Here is a 22816-nt window from a genome sequence, read left to right on the forward strand (position 1 = left end):
AATAAAGTGTTCTTTGTTGTACTATGGACTCAGAGCTTGCGCAGGGGCAATATTACTTGTCAAAAGCACCCAGGGGATGGGAGGGATTCAGTTTTCCCAGGTTTCTGGAATGGGGCTTGAGCTGGTATTATTTGTTAAGTTTTTAGAAGCAACCACTAGACAATTGAATCTGCCCTTGTGCTGCCAACAACACTTGGCAGAAGTGGTACACAGGAAGACCTTTGTGCTTTCTCCCATGTTGCCACTGACACTTGGGAGCAGCTCCCTGCCAACCACTGAAAAGCTGCCTCATTATCCTTCTTCAAAAGACTCCTGTTCTGTGATGCCTACAAAATAATCTTTTCCATGTTTAGGGCACTGGTATGCTGAGACAACTGTCAATTGTGCTGAGCAGTATCATCTCATACTTTCCTAGAACATCAACTTGTACTGTATCAACTGCTGTCTCATTTTAGAATTAGATTGCAAGCTCTTTAGGGCAGGAACGGTCTCTGTCTTTTTCGTACAGTGCTTAGCACCACGCAGCCCCGGTCCATGACTAGGGCCCCCACGCACCATCAGGGCCGGCTCTAGGTTTTTTGCCGCCCCAAGAAAAAAATTTGGGGCTGCCCCCCACCCCAGCCCTGGGGTCCCCCCTTCTCCCCTGTTGCCCCAGCCCTGGGCTCTTCCCCACCCCCCCACCGCACCCCCCTGACGCCCCAGCCCTGGATCACTGGTAACTTGCTCCCAGGGCGGGTCATCAGCATCCCGCTCATGACACTAGCAGGGGCGGTGGCTGCATCCACCCGACTCCTTCCTGGCGCTCAGGGGGCCCTGACTCTGCCCGCTCCCCCCTCCCTCCAGCCAGTTCGGCGCTGGCAGGATCGGGGTAAGCAGTGGGACTCCTGGGATGCGCCTCAGCTGGGGCTCCCACCTCCAAGACTGGCTGGGAATCTGGAGGGCAGAGCCAGGGGGACCACCCAGACAGGGCGCTCAGGAGCCAGGGCAGGGCAGCCCCAGAGGGAGCGGCCAGCGGAGCCCCGGAGGGTGGGACGTGGGCCCTGCATGGCAGCACCCCGGGCACCGGTCCCCTCTATGGCCCCGATGTTGCTGCTGCTCCTGGCCACCATGCCACAACCCCTGGGCGGCTCGGGCCATTTCGCCCAGCCATTGCTGCGGTGCTGGGGGGCGGCCGCCCTGCAACACTTGCAGACGGCTCCTCCGTGCGCCCCATGGGGCGGCCCCCAGCCCGGGTGTTCCGCGCTCCACGTGTCGGACCCCGCTGGCAGCACGAACCACAGCGTCTACCTGGGTGAGCGCCTGCAGGGCCGGCCCCCAAGCAAAAAAAAAAAAAAAAAGAAAAAGAAAAAGATGGCCCGAATACCGCCCCTACGAATGTGCCACCCCAAGCACCTGCTTGCTTTGCTGGTGCCTAGAGCCGGCCCTGGGCACCATAGTAATACACATAATACAGACATATTTTTCTGCATACTCTGATTAGAGGTTCTACTTCTTTAGAAGTTTGGATTGGGGCCCATTTCAAAGGCACTTGATTGATTTACAATCAAAATAATCCTTTTACATATCAGGGATACAAATCTAGTTCCAGTCTGCAGCTGTTGACAGAGCTCTGCAGTTCATGGAAGCTGGGAAGAATTAACACACACCAACTCCTGCCCTCAGGGCAGACAAGTCTCCCCTGCAGGCTACTGTTACAACTCTGAATTCCACCTGAGAGGGTGGAGGTGTAAGAGCTAACAACCACACTCTTTCTTCCCCGCAGACCAGCAAAGGCTTCTGAGAGAGGATACTTCTCCAGGTATGGTAGGAACTATTCATACTTGTTAAGCTGCCTCTCCGCCAGGACACCTGCTATGGTGTTGGTACTGCTTGGCTAGGTGGCCCACAAGGTCAGTGCTTCCTTCCCCATGGGCAGACCAACCTAGGTTAGTCTAGGCATTTGTGGTCCTTTGCTGTGTGAGGGCCTGCTGCATGAGCAAGCAGGGAGGAATGGAGTCTCTAATGGCGTCCAGGGTGGGGATCTCTTGAAGAGAATAGTGCCCAGTGGTTGTATAGCATGAACAGCTGGAGTTAGACTGCCTCCCCAGTTATATTACTACTAAGACTTGCCTTATAGATCTCACCCTGGGAGGTTTGTTTGCTTCTCATCTTTCACTAAATCTCTCTTGTTCCTGTTGCAATGGTCTCAGAATGGAGATGCCCCAGCATCAAGAATCTGGGGGATGGGGAAGTAAATTGGCATCTGGTTCTGACCCAATTTGTCATTTTCAGTGCAGGTTACAGCTTTCTGACTGGCTAAAACGCCGCATACACAATGTTCCCTGTCAGCTCTTTCTGCGAAACTCCTGTAAGTTTCCAAATGCTTGGTTTCAGTGTGCTTTTTTCAGAGCAGTATAGGGTATGTGAACATAGCATTCCCTTGAAAAACTGCCTTACAGAGTTTACGGTCAGCATTAGCAGGACAGCTGACTCACCAAAAGACTCTCTGTATGTTTCTGTTTGTCTTGTTTGCCTTCTGGCCTTGGAGAGTCAAAATGAGGTTCTCACCCCCAATGGGCCAGCTGATTTTAAACTTAAGATGGGCCCATGCCTGCACACAAGCAGACATTTTGGGATGTTTTATAACTGGATCCAACATCTGCACCTCAGACTTTAGACATTAATTGACTCATCACAGCATGGCATATTAGTTTGTACAGAAACAAGTGACAGATGACTATCCCAGCTCTGCACATTTTCAGGCATCTACGCAAACCCAATCAACCCCAGAGAGGGTTGGAAGTGTATACAGATGGAATCTGCTTTGGGCATTTGTCACAATTCATGCACCATAGGTTAAAGACAGATATACTGTGCACCAATGTAGCAACCCACCAATGCAGCCACTTCTGGGGCAAAACAGGCAGCAGTGTGAGAGCACACAGCAACTCTATATTGAAAAACAAGGAAGAAAAACCACACCTCAGATACCCACTTTATACACCCAAGCTCCAAAGCAGAATGAATAAGATCAGAATGATGGCTGGGATTTATTTTCAAAGGTTTCCCAAGGAAGTTAGGCACCCAACTTCCTCCAAAGGAACTGGGTTCCTAATCCTTTCAGCCTCTTTCAAAATTCCAGCTGAAGTGTCTAACAACACTGTACTTGAGCAGGATTATATTGTTTTGATTTTTCAAGCTCCGTTCCTATCTGGGCACCACACTAAAATAGCTGAGCAAACAGTTGGTTTCTGGACTTGAGTGAAGCAAGTTTTTAAGACTGATTACACTGGCATTTGTTCAGGGATAAAAAGCAGACTATTACAGCTATTCATGGAGAAACATGCAACCTCAACCAGCTTCCCAAGAGTGGCCAGGGACCTACAGCTGATAAACTCTGATACTTTCACCAACAGGAATAAAAAAGATCACTGAAACAACACTAAACAGGCTAAGTGCAGGACAGGAAGACAGTTAGTTTAAAAAATACAACTTGAGCAGCAGAATTATACCTAAAGGAAATGAGATCATCTTTCACTCCTTGATTAACACCACAAACAACTGACAAGTAACCTGGAGTCATTAAAGCATGAGAATTTTTATGATTCACATTTACTTAAAAATCAACTTCTTTGGAAATTCCTGACAGCCTACAGATGAGCTGTAGTTTGAGTGTAACAGTTAAAAAGGAAAATCACATATATTTGTTTAAGTTATCACCCTCCAGTGTTGCAAACTTTACCAGTTTATTAAAACATAATTGTCCTCCTTGTAAGAGCCAGAAGTGACCCGATTTGAAAAATAAACTTAACTGCTAAAGGGAGAAAACGAAATGGTTTATTGAACAGGTGCCCAAGTGTGTGAACTTTCAGCTAGAATATTCTAAAACAGTGTCTGTAATAGCACATTCCTTTACACATGTACCATTAAGACTACAACTGAGTATCTTGAGATCCATTCCCCTGTATTTTAGCATAACCCATTATCGGTTAGTTTTAAAGTGTAATTCTACAGTCAAAACAGAACAGATTCAGGAAACCTGTTGTCTGCATGTATTTATATGTTCAGTTTTTTACTCCAGTGAATGCTGCAGAGATTACAGTTTAAAGGAGAATAAGCTGGACTCTACCTTGGCTTGCACATCCTCAGAATTGTTGGCTAAATGTCAGATGCCAGGCTATATCCAATGCTCAGTTGCATTCATGTAACTGCGTAGAAGACAGATGAGTTTTACAGATAGCTGATGGAGGGCAAACTTAGACCTGTAGAATTTCTATGGGCCACAAGCAGGGAAGAACCCAGCTTGACTTTCATATTCCAAGTTGAGTTTGAGTTTGTCCAAAACCACAACAAACAACATTTTACTGGTTGTGGGACTGATTCTGATCTCAGTTATACCAGATGTAAATCATGAGCTACTCCATTGAATCAATAGAGTTACACCATCGTAAAGCCAAAATTAGAGAAATCAGAATCAGGCCCATAACAGAGCAAATACGGAGCCGTGGTCCTGCAACTGCATCCATATAGCAAGCCTGCTGCAGCTGTGCAACCCTGCTAGCTTCAATGGGGTCCTGCGGAAGGGTTTGTCCATGCAGCTGCAGTTGCAGGATTGGAGCCCTGATTTGGAATCACTGAGGCTTTGATTCAGCCAAGATCCTAAGAACGTATGTAACTTTAAGGACATTAACTTTAAGGATTTAAGTGTTATTCACTTCACACATGTGCCAAAGTTCCTTACTGAATCAGGGCCTGAGGCGCTAAATCTGGAACTTATGACACCATTTTTAAGAGGCACTTTTCAGGCTAGAACTTCAGTTCCATGGAAAGTTTCTATATTTTAGATAATGCTTAAATTATTTATTTAACTGACTATTTGATAGTTCTATCTATTGGGCTTTAAATAGAGGCCACAAGAACAAGTGTATGGTGAATGCATTTTATTTCTTCCTGATTTTAATATCTGACTATCACTTGTGAAAAAGAACATCCTGAACAAACAATTCCCAGGCTTTCACACAGGGAAATGAAAGCAAATGGAGATCTACTGCCTTTACAATCTCTCAAGCCCATACTGCTAGATAACCGAGCCCATGCTTTTTTAAAAACAGTCAGACATGTAGCACAGATACACACAGTGAACAATGTAGTGTCATATAGGAAGCAGCAGGCCAGAGAGCAAGACTTGCTCACAGGTCACCGATCTCAATTTCCATATAGTACTGTAGATTCCTTCTTCAGCTACATGACTTCTCAGTCTTTAGTCAAAGTCTTTCCTGGGCACATCAGCTCATTGTGGCATTAGTGCTTTGGTGATCTCTTCAGCAGGCCTTTCATTCCCTCAGTAGTGCTCCCAGATATCTCAGCTTTGGAATTCTGAAGGCCTCCCTTATTTTTCTGTCCCATCACAGCTTTTGCATCAGACTTGCCAAGTGAAAAATCAACCCTATGCAGAGGTTGCAGGCAAGGCCTCCCCATCACTTAAGGCAAACGATAATGGAGAAATCCTGCCTCCATAGCTGCAGAAGGTCCCATGGCAGCAGAACAAGTCCAGCCTCTGGGGAACTGTGCACTCCCACCCCCGTGCAACACAGATCCCTACTGTGGGGTTCTCCCTGTGCATCAGCACTTGGGGGCAAAGCCAGAACTGCCATAGTGCACCTCCTCCTGATCTCTGCCCCTTAGCCTGTTGGATAATGGGTGCACAGAGCTACGCCCACCGCAGCCTCATTCCCCAGCACATTTACTCAACCATTCAGGCATGAGGATTTGGTCTGAAGGAGTTGAGAGGGGGTTGTTGTGATGCAGAAAGCCTTGACAAGCCTTTACTGTGGTGAATGTTGCCCAGTATGTCTCAAATGGAGAGACAGTGGGCCAGAACCTCCCCTAGATAAGGCCTCATTGCTGCATCTCCTCAGCCGAGGTTTCCATCCACCTTCATGCCTGTCAACATGCGACAAGCCAGTGTAGCATGGGACAAAACAGCTGAAGTGTGGAATGCTGGGATTCTGCTGCACACTGCATCCAAAGGCAGATTATGAAGGTTTTTAACTCCAGAACATTGATGTCAATATTTTCTCTGAGTGAGAGGATGAGATGTGGCAAACAAGTAGAATTTAGGGGGGAAAGGAAAAAAATCTACAGCATAATTTAGCCCATTTCTGAACTATTTCTAATGACACTGTTACAAGAGGGAAAGGAAACTAATATAACACTACAGAAACATTTAGCCCTTTTTTATCGACGAGAAGAACAGGTGGTTTGGAGTGATGTAGCTGAAGTGTAGTTCACTGCTTGTGGGTAGTTCATGATGTGTGGGCATATGCTATAAGGGGACAAATTCATCCCTCCTGTAATTTCATTGGCCACAGGGGTTTTACACGAGGGATGGATTTAACTCAGGGACTGTAGCAGGGATCTGAAGCAGTCTATCAGATGTGTAATAGTGAAGAAGGCAAAAAGGATTTTATCAAAGGCTTTTAATGAAGGTCCCATTTCTTCCTTTTCCTACTATCTGAGTGATCTGCCTCCAGTCTCAACTGTGCAAATGGCATATTAAAAGTCAGCAAATAAACCAGTCTTCTGGGTTTCCTTAAAAATCTAGAGCAAGGTCTTTGCTGACTTACACCCTATAAAGCCCTGTTGAAGCCAACAGGGTTTCACTGGGATTGCGGCTTGGTAAAATTTGGCCCATTTTCTTCTTGGTAGCTCAGTCATAGATTTCCAAGATGGACGATTCTTCAAATGATTACATTAAATCACCATGCCAAAAAAAATGAGTGGTTCTAATGAAGCTTAAAGGCCGTGGTTGGTTTTCTACTCACCCTCAATTTGGGGCTTCCAAGTTAATCTATTTTCATCCCCCCTTGATACAGTAACCATAAACTCAACTTGCCTTCCTCAAACAAATGACCTGTTCTAATACTAGTAGCCCTGGCTGCATAAACAGAGTATAGGATTTGAGAGCATAAGTAATCCCTTTACGAGCTCCAACCGAGGGGAGAAGGAGATATAGGAGTCAAAGAAGTTCTGTGTCAGTGGTTCTCAAACTTTTCTTTTTGCGGACCACTTGAAAATTGCTGAGGGTCTCGGTGGGCCACTTAATGTTCTTTCCGAATGTTGGTTTCAGAGTAACAGTTGTGTTAGTCTGTATTCGCAAAAAGAAAAGGAGTACTTGTGGGGGGAAATAACCTATTTCCCCTTGTTTTTTCCTACCCCTCCCCCCCCCCGCCCCTCAGACGTTCTTGTTAAACCCTGGATTTGTGCTGGAAATGGCCCACCTTGATTATCATGCACATTATAAGGAGAGTGATCACTTTAGATAAGCTATTACCAGCAGGAGAGTGGGGTAGGGGGAGAGAAAACCTTTTGTAGTGGTAAATACCCATTTTTTCATGCTTTGTGTGTATAAAAAGATCTTCGATACTTTCCACAGTATGCATCCGATGAAGTGAGCTGTAGCTCACGAAAGCTCATACTCACATAAATTGGTTAGTCTCTAAGGTGCCACAAGTACTCCTTTTCTTTTTTCCAAAGGCTGTTTGTACATTTAGCTAACTATTGTAAAGCGCTTTAGATAAAAGCGCTATATAAAAGAAACCTTAATAATAATTAACGTTTTTTTGTTCTACAAATAAAAGCACACAACTCAGATTTGAATATCAGTACTTACACCTTTCTAACGCAATGGATATGCCCTCTCTCCCCTGCCGTGGCAGCCCCAGAGCTGAGTCTAGGAAGGAGGGCGGTCTCTCCCCTGCCACAGCAGCCATAAACCTGAGGCTGGGAAGGATGGCCATCTCTCCCCGGCAGTCACATCCCTGGAGCTGCAGAAAGTCACCTCTTTCTCTGGCCACTGCAACCCTGCATATCCCAAATTCCCCCCCATCCCCTCTTCTCACACCACTGCCCCCTCCCACCTACCCCTATTCCCCCCAAGGCCACCACCTCACCTTACATGTGCATCTTCTCCAGGGTCCAGGCATCTAATTAGTAGAGCCACACCTGCGCAGCTCCACTAATTGGGTGGGTGGCCCTTCATTCTCTCGTGTGCGGCCGTCCAGGCATGCACCTTAGAGGGAACTATCCGCAGACCACCTGAATGGAGCTCGCAGACGACGGGTGGTCCTCAGACCATAGTTTGAGAATCTCTGTTCTATGTTGTTCCATGTCAGTATATTGTTGCACAATATTATTGTGTGCTGATGTTGTTGCCATTCACCATCCCGCTACAAAGTCACAACATAAAGTGGGAAAATATTTGAGAGGGCAATTTTATTCAAAATAGATAATTGGAGAGCCCAAGCCCTCCTCATTATTCCAACCGTTTCCCTGCTGGCACCAAACAACAGCTCTGCCAGGGATGTTCGATCATATATCCTTGACTTCCATCTATCTTTCAGACCAGACATATGTAGGATGTTGCTCAAATTCTACTGGTCAGTTCGTAACAGGCAAGTCCCTTTTCAAGCACAGATGTTCACATGGGCCAGCTTTCTTAGACGCAATATCCTAGGATTCATACCCAGTGTAACACCTAAAGAAATACCCATGTTCTTGCATGCTCTTTCAGACATGACAAAACTGAACCTCTGTAATCCTCTGATTATTAGAAAGATCCCATAGAACATTTCTCAGAAATACACGGTGCCACGTAGTAATGGGCAATTCCAGGGCAAATCACTTTCAGTAGAACAACAATTGATCCCCATTCCCCGAATCCTGTGTTCTAGCCAAATTAAAGCTAGGGTAATATATTCTGCTAATTTAAAATTACCTCGAGTTTCATCTGGAGACAGTATTCTTGATTCACTGTTCTAAAAGCTTGTGTAGTTCTGTTGGTGCACAACACATGCCCTTTATCCCTAAGTGGTGGCTGTTTCACCTGAAAGGAATTATTTCCCTAACATATAGGGTCAAAGTCTGCCCTAGTCTACAGGTGTGCCCTAACGGAACTCAGATGGTAAAGCAGTGGGATCCTTCAGGATAGAAGGTGCTGTATATTTTTACGTAAGTTTATATAACAGTCACTAGGTGCTGTTACAACACAAATAATGCATTTCCTCCCTTATCAAAAGCCTCACCCATATTTCTCCTCCATTTTTAGATACTACTGTAAGCGATTATTGACTGCCAGGAGGACACATTAAGATAAGGAACTCTACAAAGAGATAACTCAGACTACATTTAACTGTTAGATTATAAATGAGTTGCAGTGAAACTACAGTAGGAAGAGATTAGAATCCCCCTCCTGAGTCATTCTGCTCGGTTTTTGTTTGAAAAGAGGTAAGTGACCTCTTTTCTAAAAAAAATTCTCCCAAGGGTGCAAAGCTTGAGACAACCTTAACCGGTATCAATCTTGTCATCGGGCTGGAATGCTAGTTGGAGCCAGCCAATCATCTTTCAAGCTAAGGGTTTATATACAGATGCACTTCCTCTGCAGAACAGTGAGAAACCGAGCACAGGGCTCAGATTGCTAAAGGACCTACAAGACTAAACCTGCTGCTGAGACAGCACAGAACACTGCAAGCCTTCCGCATTGTTAGTGGAGTGGTAAGTGCAATGTCTTTACAATCTAATTGTATTTTATAAACACACATGCAGTGTGCCATGCCAGTTGGAAATGAGTGGCTGCTTTACTAAAACCCACAGGCACAAGTTATATTTTTAGCAATTTGAAAGGTTCATTTCAATTGCTAGTTCCTACTCCAAACATCATATAATGCAACATTAAAACATCTATCACTGCAGCCTGCAAGATTTTATGATTTGGGGTTCTAAAGAACTGAGCTTGGAAAATTAATGTTGGAATATCAATGACTGATGTCCCACTTTAAACTTGTTAAGAATTGCAGTCCACTAGCTCAATACAAATATTGTTTGTAAACAGAACAATAAGTTTTCTGCAATCTAAAATGGATTTGAGAAACATGTATTTGTCTAGCTACCTGAGGAATGATTTATTTCTTGCAGTAGTATACTGGTGCTTCTTATACTTAAGCTACTCTAGACATTTTTAACTTTTAGATATATACCCCCGTTTTGGAATTTGGGGCATGTAATATCTGATTTCAGGGGGGAGGGAAAATATTCCAATTAGCTGCGCTGATTTTCTTTAGAATGGTGAAAACAGCCATTTTATGGACATTTTTTTTCATTCATCCATCACGTTTTGTAAGCAGTTCGTTTGTTTGTTTAACTAGTCACTTATAGGCAGATTACCATTAACATGCTATGCTGCCTTTGCTGCACATGCACAACACCTCTGGCTGTCAGTGGCAACTACATATGCAGAACCAAGGCAGAATATGCCCCAGCGTCTCTTATATGCCAACTTTTTATATTGTAAATAAATGGGGGAGGGTGAAGAAAAAGGCTAGATTTTTAAAAGAATCCCATATAGGCACCTACCTGAAGAATCCGGGTTTTCTAGAGTGCTCAGCAGCTCTGACTGAGAACAAATTAGCTACTTAAATGGGAGCTGAGCTCTCCTGAGACTGCAGCTCCAATTTTGGGTGCCGAGCACTTTGAAAATATGACCACGAACTACTGAATGCCCATTGAGAATAGGCAACCACAGTTGGACAGCAACCGAACAACACTTACACTGAATTCTGTATTGACAGCTCTGCTCTGCAGTTGTGGTTAAAGAGGGGAGCTCTCCACTTCCCGAGCCCTCTACTCTTTTACTTGAGTTTATACAGATGGGTAGTTTTAAATTTGCACAAATGCTTTGAGAAGGATGCAAAATAACATTACTGAACTGACCATGGCTGGGTGATTCGAGGTGAAGGTTGCAACCAAATCCTTAACTGAGAGCAGGATTTGTCCTTGTGTTTCACCCATGAATGTATAAGCGTTCACACACAAGAGTGGGTCTGTTTAGACTTGCCCAGCTTCCAGTTCCAACTGCTATGATAGAGGTCTCAAGAAACAAAAGCTTTCTAGCTCCAGGAAGGGTTTTAAGGAGCATTAGCAAAATAAATCTATAGGGAATCTATCCTTTAAAACGAGTTCGAGACCAGGTTCAGACAACAAGCTCTCTTTTAGTTCATGGGAAAGAAGAGCAAATAGTCCAAGCTAACTTATTCTTTACTCCTTCTCTTAAGCGTACTGTGGTTCATGCTGAAGTTCAAACTGCTGGACGAACAACTGTAACCTAGCACTCCAAGCCACAACACCACTTTAAGTTCCTCTTTTATTTTCAGAAGCAGAAATACTGCAGGTAGAAGAGGAACCAACCAAGTCACGACTTCCCCAACAGCATGAAGTTACTCATCATTATCTCAGTTATGCTGGGGGCACTCGTCACAAGCCTAGAATCTGTAAGTTTCGCAACAAGCACAGCCACTCACTCAGCACAGATCCTGCTTATTTCCATTTTTGACTAGACGATAAAATCTTCCCCTTTGATCACTGAACTAGGCCTATTATTACCGTCCTGCTTTCTGCCACATGTATGCACCAGGCTTTTTTCTGTGACACAACTGTGGTTTGAACCTTCTTTCCTGTAGTTGTCACCTATGGATATAGAAGAAACACTATGGTTTTCTGGAGAGAACTTTGATGGGGATTAGATAGGATGGAGAGAGCAGCAGCCTCTGCCATTTTTGCTCTTACTTTATTTCTTCTTAATTCTAGCGCTATTGCAGGACACCAAGTACTAGGAATTAACAAAGATTTAATGCAGGATATTAGGCTTTATTTGAATGCCTCCCCCGCAATCCCCATGCTGACTTTGGATATTTTGGCTCCTATCAGCTTGTATCACGTAAGGCAATGCTGTCCATACACAAGGATTCAGCAGAAGCTTTCTGTAGCCAAGTCCTGCTTTTGAACTGACCGATCCCCTTCACCCCAAAGGGCAGAGTGCTAGGAATCTAATCCTGTCTTCTCCTGCTTTCGAGCAGAGGCCCCTGCCTGCAGTATAGTTCCAGTGTGCCAGGCAGAGTCAGGATCTGGAACACAGGACAAGTAGAACTACTGCTGTATAGATCCACTGCTGTATAGATCCACTGGCCATCACTACCATAGAGCAAGGATGCACCAGCAGCAGGGTTAACAAAAGCTAAGGACTGTAGTGGTGGATAAGTCCTGTGCCTTTATTCCACTGTCTGGTGTAGGTGAATGGGAAGGAGGTGGATTCCTCCAATGACCCTTTGCTCACTGTCTGGCCATATGGGCTTTGTTTCTGAGGCAACTTTGGCCTTCTTAGCAGAATTGCAAAAGAAATGTCAATTTGGTGCATTGAAGCAGTTGGGTGTTTTCATTCTACTTTATTGCAGTAGACTTTCACTGTATCCCCACTCATCCTACCTGGACTGCACTGAATGCCCCAAGTTCTGCTGTCAGTCGCATGCATATAACACTAACAAAGTCATTAGGGTTGCAGGCATGCAGGAAGGGACAGAGCTAGGGCCTGTCTATGTAAACTCCAGAGACAGACAAAAGTGAGCACATAAATAAAGGAACAATCTGTAAGAAACTTTCCTTAAAAAATAAACAATTTTTATTTTCCCCCCTTAGGCTGTGACCAGGCAGCAGCGACACAAGCTATCAAGCAAACATAAATCAGGACACCAAGGTAAATACTTGCCATTTCTATTTCTGTCTCTCTAAAACAACACATACTAGACAACAAAATTCCTTTGGAATAGTTACATACCAAACATGCGTCAACTATCCTTCAATTTATGGATCTACTGAAAGATTTATAACTTTGGTTATTGGTGTCTTTTGCTTGCAGATTGTAACTGTGTAAATGGAGGAACCTGCATTTCCTATCAACTCTTTTCCCAGATTAACCGTTGCTTATGTCCAAAAGGATACAGTGGACAGCACTGTGAAATAGGTATGATACAGTGGTTCCTATCCCATTCTATATTCCACCTTCCCCCCCACAACTGCCCATTTTCTAAAATTAAGGTGTTTCTAATCTCAGTTTCTATGCACCAATAAAAATGAAAGTACCACTGACAGAATCACAAATGGATATTTCTTAATAACTTGTATTAATGCATAAGGGAAGGCGCAATGCCTAAATATTAGGGCAAAGACAACCAGGACTCCTGGGTTCTATTCTCTACTCTGTCACTAGATGATTTTGAGAAGGTTACAACCTCTCTAATTCAGTTTACTAGTTTGTAAAATACAGTTGGTTTGTTTTACATTCATCTCCAGAAGTATTGTGAGACTTAGGTTGTGAAATATGCCGAGATCCTTACATAAAAGGTAACAGATTTGATTCAAGACATGATTTTTGTGTATTTTCGGGAGAACCAAAACACATATACATTTAGTCTTAGAGCTGCATGTGTCGAACACAGCAATGAAGTGACATTCCAGTCCACATACTGACCTGTTTGTTGGCAAGTGTGTCAGTGACAGGAATCTCATCCTGCTTCTCATTTGAATGGAATCACCTGGCTTCTTTCCACCGTGGCATACGGTGAACAATCCAGAATATGCTGCCAACTGTGTGTTCATATTTCAGACACTGAAAGTCAATGCTATACTGAGAACGGTCAGGACTACAGAGGGACTGTGTCAAAGAATAAGAAAAATGAAGAATGCTTATCCTGGGACTCCCCTTCACTAACAAGGAGAGCTTACCATGCAGGCATGAGAAATGCCCTGCAGCTTGGACTCGGGAAACACAACTACTGCAGGTAATTCCTACAGCTCTCATGCCTGTTGGGCTGGCTATTCCCCAGAGCACCTGGAGTGATAGGATGCATTCCGTGGAGTACCAGGAGTTTCCAAGACTGCTTGCTAAAATTTGGACTTGGTCCTTCAAGGTGTCTAGTTCCATTATTTTTCCACTGAAATTAATGGTATTTGGGTGCTCTCTGTACTTGCTGTCTTGGGCCCTTCAACAGCCTTATAAAGAAATACCAGTGCAGCAAATAATATGGACAAGCTGCAGGCTTTATGCATAAAATATTTGCTTTTGTCCTTCTGCAAATTTACTCCTTTGACATGCTTTGCAATAGAAGACCCCTGACAGCCCTCTTCAGGGGGAATTCAGATTTTATTGAGTCACTAGCACTTAGAAGCACTGTTTACAAAAAACATGTCTCCCTCATTTTCCAGAAACCCAGATGGAAAAGCTAAGCCCTGGTGTTACATTAAGAGGGGATATCTGACTCTGGCAACAGACTGTGACATACAACTGTGTCGCACAGAAAGAGGTAAGCTAGGATTTACTTGAAAATCACTTGGAGATTTGAACTTGACTCTAACCCCCAGACTTCTACAAAAGAATGGTACAAGATATGTTCAGTGCAAAACAGAGGAGCAGGAGAGTTCCTTTAGTTTTTAAGGCACCTTTTCACAGTACACGGTGAATTTCAAACTGGAGTCCTCTAGTACAACTGGGGGCCAAATTCTTCTCCATTGCACTTCTACAGCCCCACTAGCTTCCATAGATTATCTGCAAGTAGAATTCAACCCATAATATCCACCATTTCGAATTATACATGCTCTTAAGGGCTAGATGGTGTGACTGAATGAGAACATCACAACACATTTTCTTGAAGATTTGTTGGACAGAATTAGTGGTATTTAAGCTAGTTTCAGCACCAGGACTGGTGCTTACTTGTAATTCTATGAGTGCACTTTAACTGAGCACACTTCCAACAAGTTTTTTCCTTTCCTTTCACAGAACCCACATGTGGCCAGAGGAGCTCCAGCAAGTACTTCAAGATCGTTAGCGGGAGCATTGCCACTATTGAGTCTCAGCCTTGGATAGCCACCATCTTCCATTATTCAAAAAGAATGGGGCAGGACAAATTTGTGTGTGGTGGAAGCCTCATTGACCCTTGCTGGGTGCTTACCGCTGCACACTGCTTCTCCCAACTGTAAGCACTCATTACCCCTCCCGTGTCTACTGCTGATTTATTTTTGCTTTGCCGCTTTGGGCAATGCCCCATGGCTAAAAACCACACACGTGTAACTCAGCCACAGCAGGACTGTTCTTTTCTTTAAGCAGAGCAGGGAGAAAGTTAAGCCATTAGAAGCCTATATCTTGTACCCTGTAGCAAAAGGGAGATATTTTGCTAGAGAGTGGAGCTCTGAGGGTGAAGTTTAAAACAAATTCAGATAGCAATTTATCCCTCCCTGACAGCCAGGTTTATGTTCTAGCTCAGCTGTTTTCCAAACTCAGAACTTGTTCTCTGACTGGGGTCTGCTTACCTCCTGCACAGAACATTTGGTGATTGTGGAAAGCTGAGTTCCCCCTGAATTCTAACAGTTTCAAGAGGTGTCATTGCCCAGAAAGCCCTGGACACCTATAGAACCAGCTGGAAACAAGACAGCCAGCTAGAAATACATTCTGGCTGAGGTTTTTCTAAGTAACTGAAGGGATTTGGACACCCAGTTTCCATTCATTTTAAACGAGGGAATCAGGACCCCAAATCCATTAGAAAAGTATTTAGGCTCAGACTCTCAAAGCTGCCTAGCTTCACTTTTCTACATGAACAGTTGCTGTAGTTGACACAAGACTTTTGAAACAGGGAATGAGAAGGGAGAAGTTCACAGGACTCTAAGATGTTGTTCACATTATGAACCAAATTATTTTTAAAACAAACAAACAAACAAACCTATCCTTGCTCTCAGAAACCCGAAAGTTTTCATGTCTCCTTTATTTACCTTCTTCTCAGGGGAACGGATTCATCAGGCTACACAGTTTTTCTTGGAAAGTCCAAGCTTGATGCAACTGATGACAAAGAACAAATATTTCAGGTGGAAAGAATCATCAATCATCATGAATATTCAGATGAAAGAGGTGACTTCAACAGTGATATTGGTAAGTGGTGTCCGAAATACATCTATAATCCTGAGCACATATGAAGTACACTGTTATAGTAGGGGCACTGATGCAGAAAGAAGCAATGCCTAGTAGTTGTCGAGTAGGGGGATGCCAGGAGCCAGGCACTCCTGATAACTAGGCCTGGTTTTGGCTAGAATTCCCTCTTGGGCAAGTCAGTGTTTGTAAAGCACTTTGAAGATGTGAAGTGGAATGTAAATGATAAGTATCATTGCATGACACTTTCCCACGCTGTAGATAAAAATTGATTTCATATTGCCCCCTCCCCCCACAAAATACAGACTTTACGTCTCTAATTCCATTGTACGCAATACAGATTTGCTAGTTTTACACCTGCTAACCTCAACCCCATCATCCCTCCACCAGTTACCCATTAGAAAAGACAGAGGCCTTGTTTTCAGAGATCTAGGCTCAAAACACCTGAAGTTTCAACCAATGTTTAGATCTGAAGGCAGCATCTAGTGGCTGAGTGCTGTAGCGCAACACAGCACATCCTCTTCCGCAGACCCTCAGCTGGAGGGACAGTAGATGCCACCCCCACTCACAAGTCACCGAGCTGTGTTCTTACAAAATGCTGAAAGGAGCACCTGGGGATTACAGTCTCACTTAAGAGAAGTTTTTTCATTCACTGTCACTCAGATGGATGAAGTTAAAGGGTGAAAAACTTGCCAATTTCAATTTGTGAATCTGTGTGACTAAAATAATAGTAAAAAGAACAGGAGGACTTGTGGCACCTTAGAGACTTGTGGCACCTTAGAGCATAAGCTTTGTGTGTATAAAAACAAACATCTTCTGTATTTTCCACACTATGCATCCGATGAAGTAAGCTGTAGCTCACGAAAGCTCATGCTCAAATAAATTGATTAGTCTCTAAGGTGCCACAAGTACTCCTTTACTTGTTGGAAAGTTATCATTCCAGCTGATTATTTTCCTACTTTACAATATTAACTGTAACCACTTTGATTTTTATGTAGCTCTCATGAAAATAAAGTCTGCTTCCGGACATTGTGCAGTGGAGTCTGAATATGTCAGAACTATCTGTTTGCCATCTGAAAACCTAGTACTGAGGGACAATACCCAGTGTGAAGTTTCTGGCTATGGGAAAGAAGACAACTGTAAGTGAATATCATCTTAAACTTATACTGATGGAATGAGGCATATACGGCTAGTCAAACTTGGGAATCTTCTATACTTCAGCTTTTCATTATGGCAACTCAAGTCTGCCCAGTATACAAAGCTAGGCACTGTGCTATGGGGGTGGGAATTGACCAAAGTTCATTTTTTACTACAAATTAGAAGCGTAGGTGAGAGGATTTTTTTTGTCTTGAGAATGACAGGACAAGTCGATGTGATCTGAGCATGGTGTATTAAAACTAAGTAGTCTCCAAAACAGATAATTCATGTGTCTGGAACCACAGTCCTTCTGAGTAGTCTGACTTTTCCCCAACAAACAGTCGCATTCTTCTTCACACCCTCTCCTGTTACAGTTATCCATACACTGAGTGATCTCTCCCCTCTACTGCCATATACCAGGATAGGTTTCCCTCCCTCTCCTGAAATCTCTAGCACCAGTTGATCTTGGGCACCTTTATTCTTGGGAGAATCCTTCTTTAAAACCTCAGCAGGAATGAGGAACAAAACATAGGTACTAGAAGAGAAGTATAAAAATCTTAAAACCAGGAGATAGAAGGTGACTTTATGAAGAGCAATGGCTGCGGATTTTCAAAGGGCCTAACTCCCTTGGGCTCCTTTAAATTCCACCCTATAACAACTGCAGCTTGCTGCAGTGCAGAAGAGGCACATGTCTGGGGCAGCACAGCTTGTGCATGTTATAGAAGTTTTAAAAGAAAGCCATGCAGTGCTACCAGTGTCCACTGAGACCCACCAAACTCAGATGAAACAATCACATTTACGCAAGTCAATGAGTCATGCAGATTGGCTGTTTTGATGTGCCCCATCATGCCAACAATTCAAGAGTGTCTTCCTCCTTTTATGCCACACACATTCTTTTGGGACTCTGAATCCCAGCACCATCTCTGACTCTCCATGTCCATTTCCCTTGATATGCCCCAGTTCTAGGAAGAACTCTTACCAAAATTACCTCACACCTCTATAAAACTACACAAATTAATACAAGAGACACAAAGCATGCCCAGTCTTCTGTTCCTGCTGCAGACCAAAGAGCTGAAAGTTAGATTGGTCTTCTGCATGAATAGAGACTGCAGGTTTGGCTCCACTAAGAGAAGTTATCAAGCCCTGTTTCTGTCTGAGAATCAGGTAAGTTTTCTGTTTGAGAATCAGAAAATTCTAATGGAAACAATACATTTTGCACCTTATTCATCTACTAAAAGTAAAAATAAAAACATTTGTTGTATAACAAAGATGTAGTATTCTCAAAACTGATATTTTGTGTGGACAAGTTAACTTCTTCTGCTGCATGAAGAGGGAACATAACAGCATGAGGGTTTGTGGGGGAAAGCCAATCTAATCAAGCTCCTCGTGTTTGCAGGGGACATTTACTATTCCCAAACACTGAAGACAGCCAACGTGAACTTAATATCACAGTCATTGTGCCAGGATGAATACTATGACCAAACCAGGGTGAATGACAACATGGTCTGTGCTGGGGATGTGCAGTGGAAGTCTGATGCATGCAAGGTAGGAATGCTTACATTTTGTTTTAAAACCATTTGTTGACAGAGTTCCTCTAACATAATCCACATGGTTTGTGTTAATGGTAAATCATTGGAATCTTTGAAGTCCACTGGCCTTGCAGAGAGGGACCAGGGTCATTTTTTGAACAAGAACTCAGTTACTCAGTGGAGTTCACCTTACAGTAATCAGGTGTGATACAGAAAATATTCTGCTGGTGATGGAAGAGCAGCAATCTTTCTCCCCACCCCCACCTCCTTCCAGCTTGTGAAGGAACTGCAGTGCTGTTTCATGGCCTAGGGCAGTGGTCCCCAACCTTTCTGTTGCAATAGCATATTCATGTTCCCAGAAGAGTGTGGTGGGTGCTGGATGACCAGCCGCCGAAATGCCACCGAGAAGCGGCGTCATAGAGAAGCGCCGACACCAAAATGTTGCTGAGAAGCGGTGTCATCAAGAAGTGTCGCTGCCGAAATGCCGCCGAGAAGCAGCGGCATTTCGCTGGTGACACTTCTTGCTTCTGGGCGGCATTTCAGCAGCTGGTGGCCATGCTCCTCGGCGGCGGAAGCACTCCCATGTCAGTAGGCAGGCACACATAAATGCCCCAACGGGCGCCATGGCACCTGCGGGCACCGCGTTGGGGACCACTGGCCTAGGGCTATAATAGCTTCTGTAGCTACTGCATGGCCACTCTGTTGGAACAGAAGTGGGTGGGTGTACACAGCAGTGGGTGGATGTACACAGCAGAGGAACTGCCCCTGCTCTTCTCCAGTTTACTCTAGTTTCATTTAACCAGCTGTGCATGGTTGTGAAAAGAACTATAGCAGAGCTGGTCTCCACAGCCTGGAGGAGATGCAGATTCCTTGCACAGGTTCCTCAAATCCATCTCTGTTCCCCTCGACCCTCACACTGTGAACCAGGCCCTGCACGGAGTTGGAGGAGGAGGGAACATGACTTGCAATTAGCACTAAAATTCTCTTAGTGTTAATGGGCAGACACCTGAATATTTATTTCTCTTTTTCCAAGTGAGGATGGAAGGGGAATGGCTTTTGATCCTGCAAGACAATACCTGCCATCCTGGCTTAGGCCTTCTGTAACAAGAATGCTCCATGTACTAATCTAATGATACCAGACAGAGGACTTCATGTAACATAACTCACTCCCTTCTAGCCCATTGAGGGAGGTGCCTTTTCCCTTACAAGTATAATGCTGACCATAAAAGTTACTTGAGCATTCTATCCTAGCTTTCCAGGATCCTCAAAAATCAGATTGTGATCTTTTTTATTTGCTTTGTCAGGGAGATTCTGGTGGACCACTGGTCTGCGAGCACAATGGCAGGATGTCTCTGTATGGGATCGTCAGCTGGGGAGATGGCTGTGCTAAAGAAAAGAGGCCCGGCGTCTACACCAGAGTCACTCAATATCTTTCTTGGATTGAGTCCCACATGAAGGGAGTCAATTTCAAAAGCCGTAGCCTCGCTAAATGAAAGTGACCTTTCCTCAAAGCCTGGACCCAAAGCAGGAAGTCTAGAGCATTCATTTCAAATAACTGGAACTGAGCCACATATTGATGCAGTACATTGAAACCCTGAATGTTAGTTTGGAGTTGATCTGTGCATGTTTGTCTCTCGGGTCTTCATTTTAAATGCCTATATGGTTTGTTTTCAGCATTCATAGCCACGTATCTGACAGATATCTCCATTGGCCACTACGTGGCGTACCTGAAAGTCCTTCCATGGAAGACTCAAATATTTAACACTGAAATCGTTTTTCCAGTCAAGATACTGTACATGTCATGTTATCTCCCTACTTTATATCTGAATCACTATTAGTCACTTTTATAAGTACCTACACAAGTTTTATCAACCATCCAGTTATTGGTTTTAAATTGTAAGTTTTTTTTTAAAAGTGTCTATTTTGTAAATATTTGGCCTAAATGAATAGTTGTTTTATTTTAACATTCTGAGGAATGTTAGGATACAAATCACTAGGCAGCAGGAACCCTATGCAGTGAGTGCCTGGTGCTAGTGAACGAGAAAGAGAATTTTTATCACTGCATTGCCATGAGCTGACTGCAGTTCTGATTAGACAAAACCAAAACAAGAAAAACGCCACACACCACTCATCTTAGAACAAAGGTAGTGAAGCAATTTTTGGCATAGAGGCTCAATCCTGTACTCCTTAGACATGCCGAATGCTCATGGACGTCAACGGGAGTTTTGCCTGGGTGAGGAGCCCTACTAGGGTGCTTTGGTGTAATGAGGTTAAGTAGGGACTGTGCTGCAAGAAAGCAAGTCATTATAAATAATTCAAGTTGACTTTCAGGCCACCTCTCAGGAATGTTTGGTCCCTTCCATAGAGCTTGATCCTGCCATCTCTGCATTTCTGTCATGACTGATGGCAGGATTTAATGATTTACAATCACTCTTTAAATCTGTGACCAAATGCTGCCCCTGAATACATGCCCACTGTATGTTGCAGGGGTGTAAATTCCAGAATTGTGTCCCCACTCTTAAGTCAACGTTTGGGAGCTACCTCTTTTCCCAAGACTCATAGTATGCCAGTGCATTTTATTTGTTAACTAGCTTTTGTTTTTGTATGAGGGCTGGAACCTCAACTGTTATTTAATGATTTTACTTTGTTTAACTTATTGTTTGTATTTTGGGGGTAAAAACTGTCAATAAAAATTGCTATTCCTATGTGGATGTTTCCCCTCTTTTCTCTATGCTACAGTTGCAAGGGCATGATCTGAACACAGGACTGGGAGCTGTGAACTCCCAGTTTTCATCCCATCTCTGGCCTTGAGCAAGTCATGACTTCTGACTCAGTTGCCAAGTATTTTAAGTGGGGATAAACAACTCAGGGTTGTTGGACTTCATGTTTATAATGCACGCAAGAATAAAAAATGCTCAATATTGGATTAGCTGCTTCAGCCATGGGTAATGCTCAGGCTTATGAGTGAAGCAGGAGGGGGGTGGAGTTTTACACAGTAAGGTTCATTAGGGATTCTGTCATTTTTATGATCCTTAGTCACTGAAGCAAAGAGAACCAGCTGTTCTCTAGAAAGCTGTTTGCGGTATGCGGAGGAAGTGTCGGCACAGCAAGTATGAGGCAACAGAAGGTGCTTCGTTCCTGACTCTGCTATATGAGGTTTACTGTAGCTCTTGGCTGTGGGAAGGAAAGAAATGGACCTTAGGAAAAGAGAGGTGGGAAGAAGATGCACCAGCTCTAATAACGGAATTAAAGTGCAATTCAGACACTTAACCCAATCTTGCTCTCCTTTCAAGCTCACATTAGAACCATATGTTCAGACTTTTACCCTTTGGGGCTGCTATAGATGCCAAGGAGTTAGAAAGCAACAGATTCTCTTTCTTATCACCACCACCAAGGTACCAACCAGGGCCAGCTCTAGGATTTTTGCCACCCGAAGCAAAAAATTTTTTGGCTGCTCCCCCTTTTTTTCCTTGCTGTGCCCCGCCCCCCCGACTCCGCCCCTTCCCAACTCCTTCCCCAAATCCCCGGCCCCGCCTTCTCCCCTGGGCGTGCCACATTTTCCCCCCCCACCCATTGTTTCCCACGGCTCCCCCACTGCAACCCCCCGCCCTAGCTCAGCTCCGCTCCGCCTGCTCCCCTGAACACACCGCCACTCCGCTTCTGCCCCCTCCGTCTTAGGTGAGGAGGAGGCAGCATGTTCAGGGGAGCAGGCAGAGCGTAGGTGAGCGGGGGGGAGCGCAAGAAGTAACTGGGGGGTAGAGGAACCGCTCCCCGCCCCAGCTCGCCTCCGCTGCCGCCTCCCCCAAGCGCGCTGCTGCTCGGTTTCTCCTCCCTGCCTCCCAGGCTTGCTGCGCAAAACACCTGTTTTGCATGCGGCAAGCCTGGAAGGGAGAAAGGGGGGAGAAGCGGAGCGGCGGCGGCGTGCTCAGGTGAGCAGGCAGAGGCGGAGCGGAGGCAAGCTGGGGCGGCGGGGGCACATTTCTAGGGGTGGCATGGCCGGCGCCGGAATGCCGCCCCTAGAAATGTGCCGCCCCAAGCACCTGCTTGTTTTGCTGGTGGCTAGAGCCGGCCCTGGTACCAACAGCAGCTTCTGCTAAGTCTGACAGAAAAATAAGGTCTCTTTGGTGCCGGCATCCAGTGAATATGGCCCCTGCATAAGGAGACGGCAGCGTGCACGGGTGTGTGGGAGCCGACCTGCTTTTCCCTGCTGTCCCAGTGGTATCCCAAATTTTCGGGTGCCCTATGCAGCTGCATATGCCTAAAAACGACCCTGACCACCAACCTAGACTAGACTGTAATGCGTAACACAAATATGGAGTGTTCATTAATGAATGCATGGGTCCAAATTTCACCCTGGCATATACACCTT

The 22816-nt window shown here is 44.5% G+C and overlaps 2 protein-coding genes across 7 annotated transcripts in view; one reads left to right on the forward strand and one right to left on the reverse strand.

Annotated features, from left to right (window-relative positions):
- LOC144267747 (uncharacterized) overlaps positions 1-22816 on the reverse strand; it is a 96383-nt gene that overhangs the window by 57250 nt on the left and 16317 nt on the right. For 4 of the 6 annotated variants that reach the window (XM_077821999.1, XM_077821997.1, XM_077821995.1 and 1 more), the window contains one exon: positions 15628-15694. The exons of the other annotated variants lie outside the window; for them this stretch is intronic. The gene's annotated coding sequence lies outside the window, so the exon portion shown is untranslated. The remainder of the gene's footprint in view (positions 1-15627; positions 15695-22816) is intronic. 6 annotated transcript variants of the gene reach the window in all.
- Positions 9421-21111, forward strand: PLAU (plasminogen activator, urokinase). Its single transcript, XM_077821994.1, has 11 exons — positions 9421-9531; positions 11187-11303; positions 12505-12562; positions 12725-12829; positions 13472-13646; positions 14071-14168; positions 14642-14837; positions 15639-15784; positions 16780-16920; positions 18315-18463; positions 19752-21111. The coding sequence occupies exons 2-11, from the start codon at positions 11244-11246 to the stop codon at positions 19938-19940; spliced, it is 1317 nt and encodes a 438-aa protein (XP_077678120.1). The 5' UTR covers positions 9421-9531; positions 11187-11243; the 3' UTR covers positions 19941-21111.

Source organism: Eretmochelys imbricata, chromosome 7, assembly GCF_965152235.1.
Source record: "Eretmochelys imbricata isolate rEreImb1 chromosome 7, rEreImb1.hap1, whole genome shotgun sequence".
NCBI classification, from domain to species: Eukaryota; Metazoa; Chordata; order Testudines; family Cheloniidae; genus Eretmochelys; species Eretmochelys imbricata.

Excerpts from the sequence above, each read along its gene's own strand:
- PLAU (XM_077821994.1), top strand. The coding sequence starts at position 11,244 with ATGAAGTTACTCATCATTATCTCAGTTATGCTGGGGGCACTCGTCACA. Across the intron at positions 14,169-14,641 it reads ACTGTGTCGCACAGAAAGAG|AACCCACATGTGGCCAGAGG; the intron begins GTAAGCTAGGAT and ends TTCCTTTCACAG. Across the intron at positions 14,838-15,638 it reads GCACACTGCTTCTCCCAACT|GGGAACGGATTCATCAGGCT; the intron begins GTAAGCACTCAT and ends CCTTCTTCTCAG.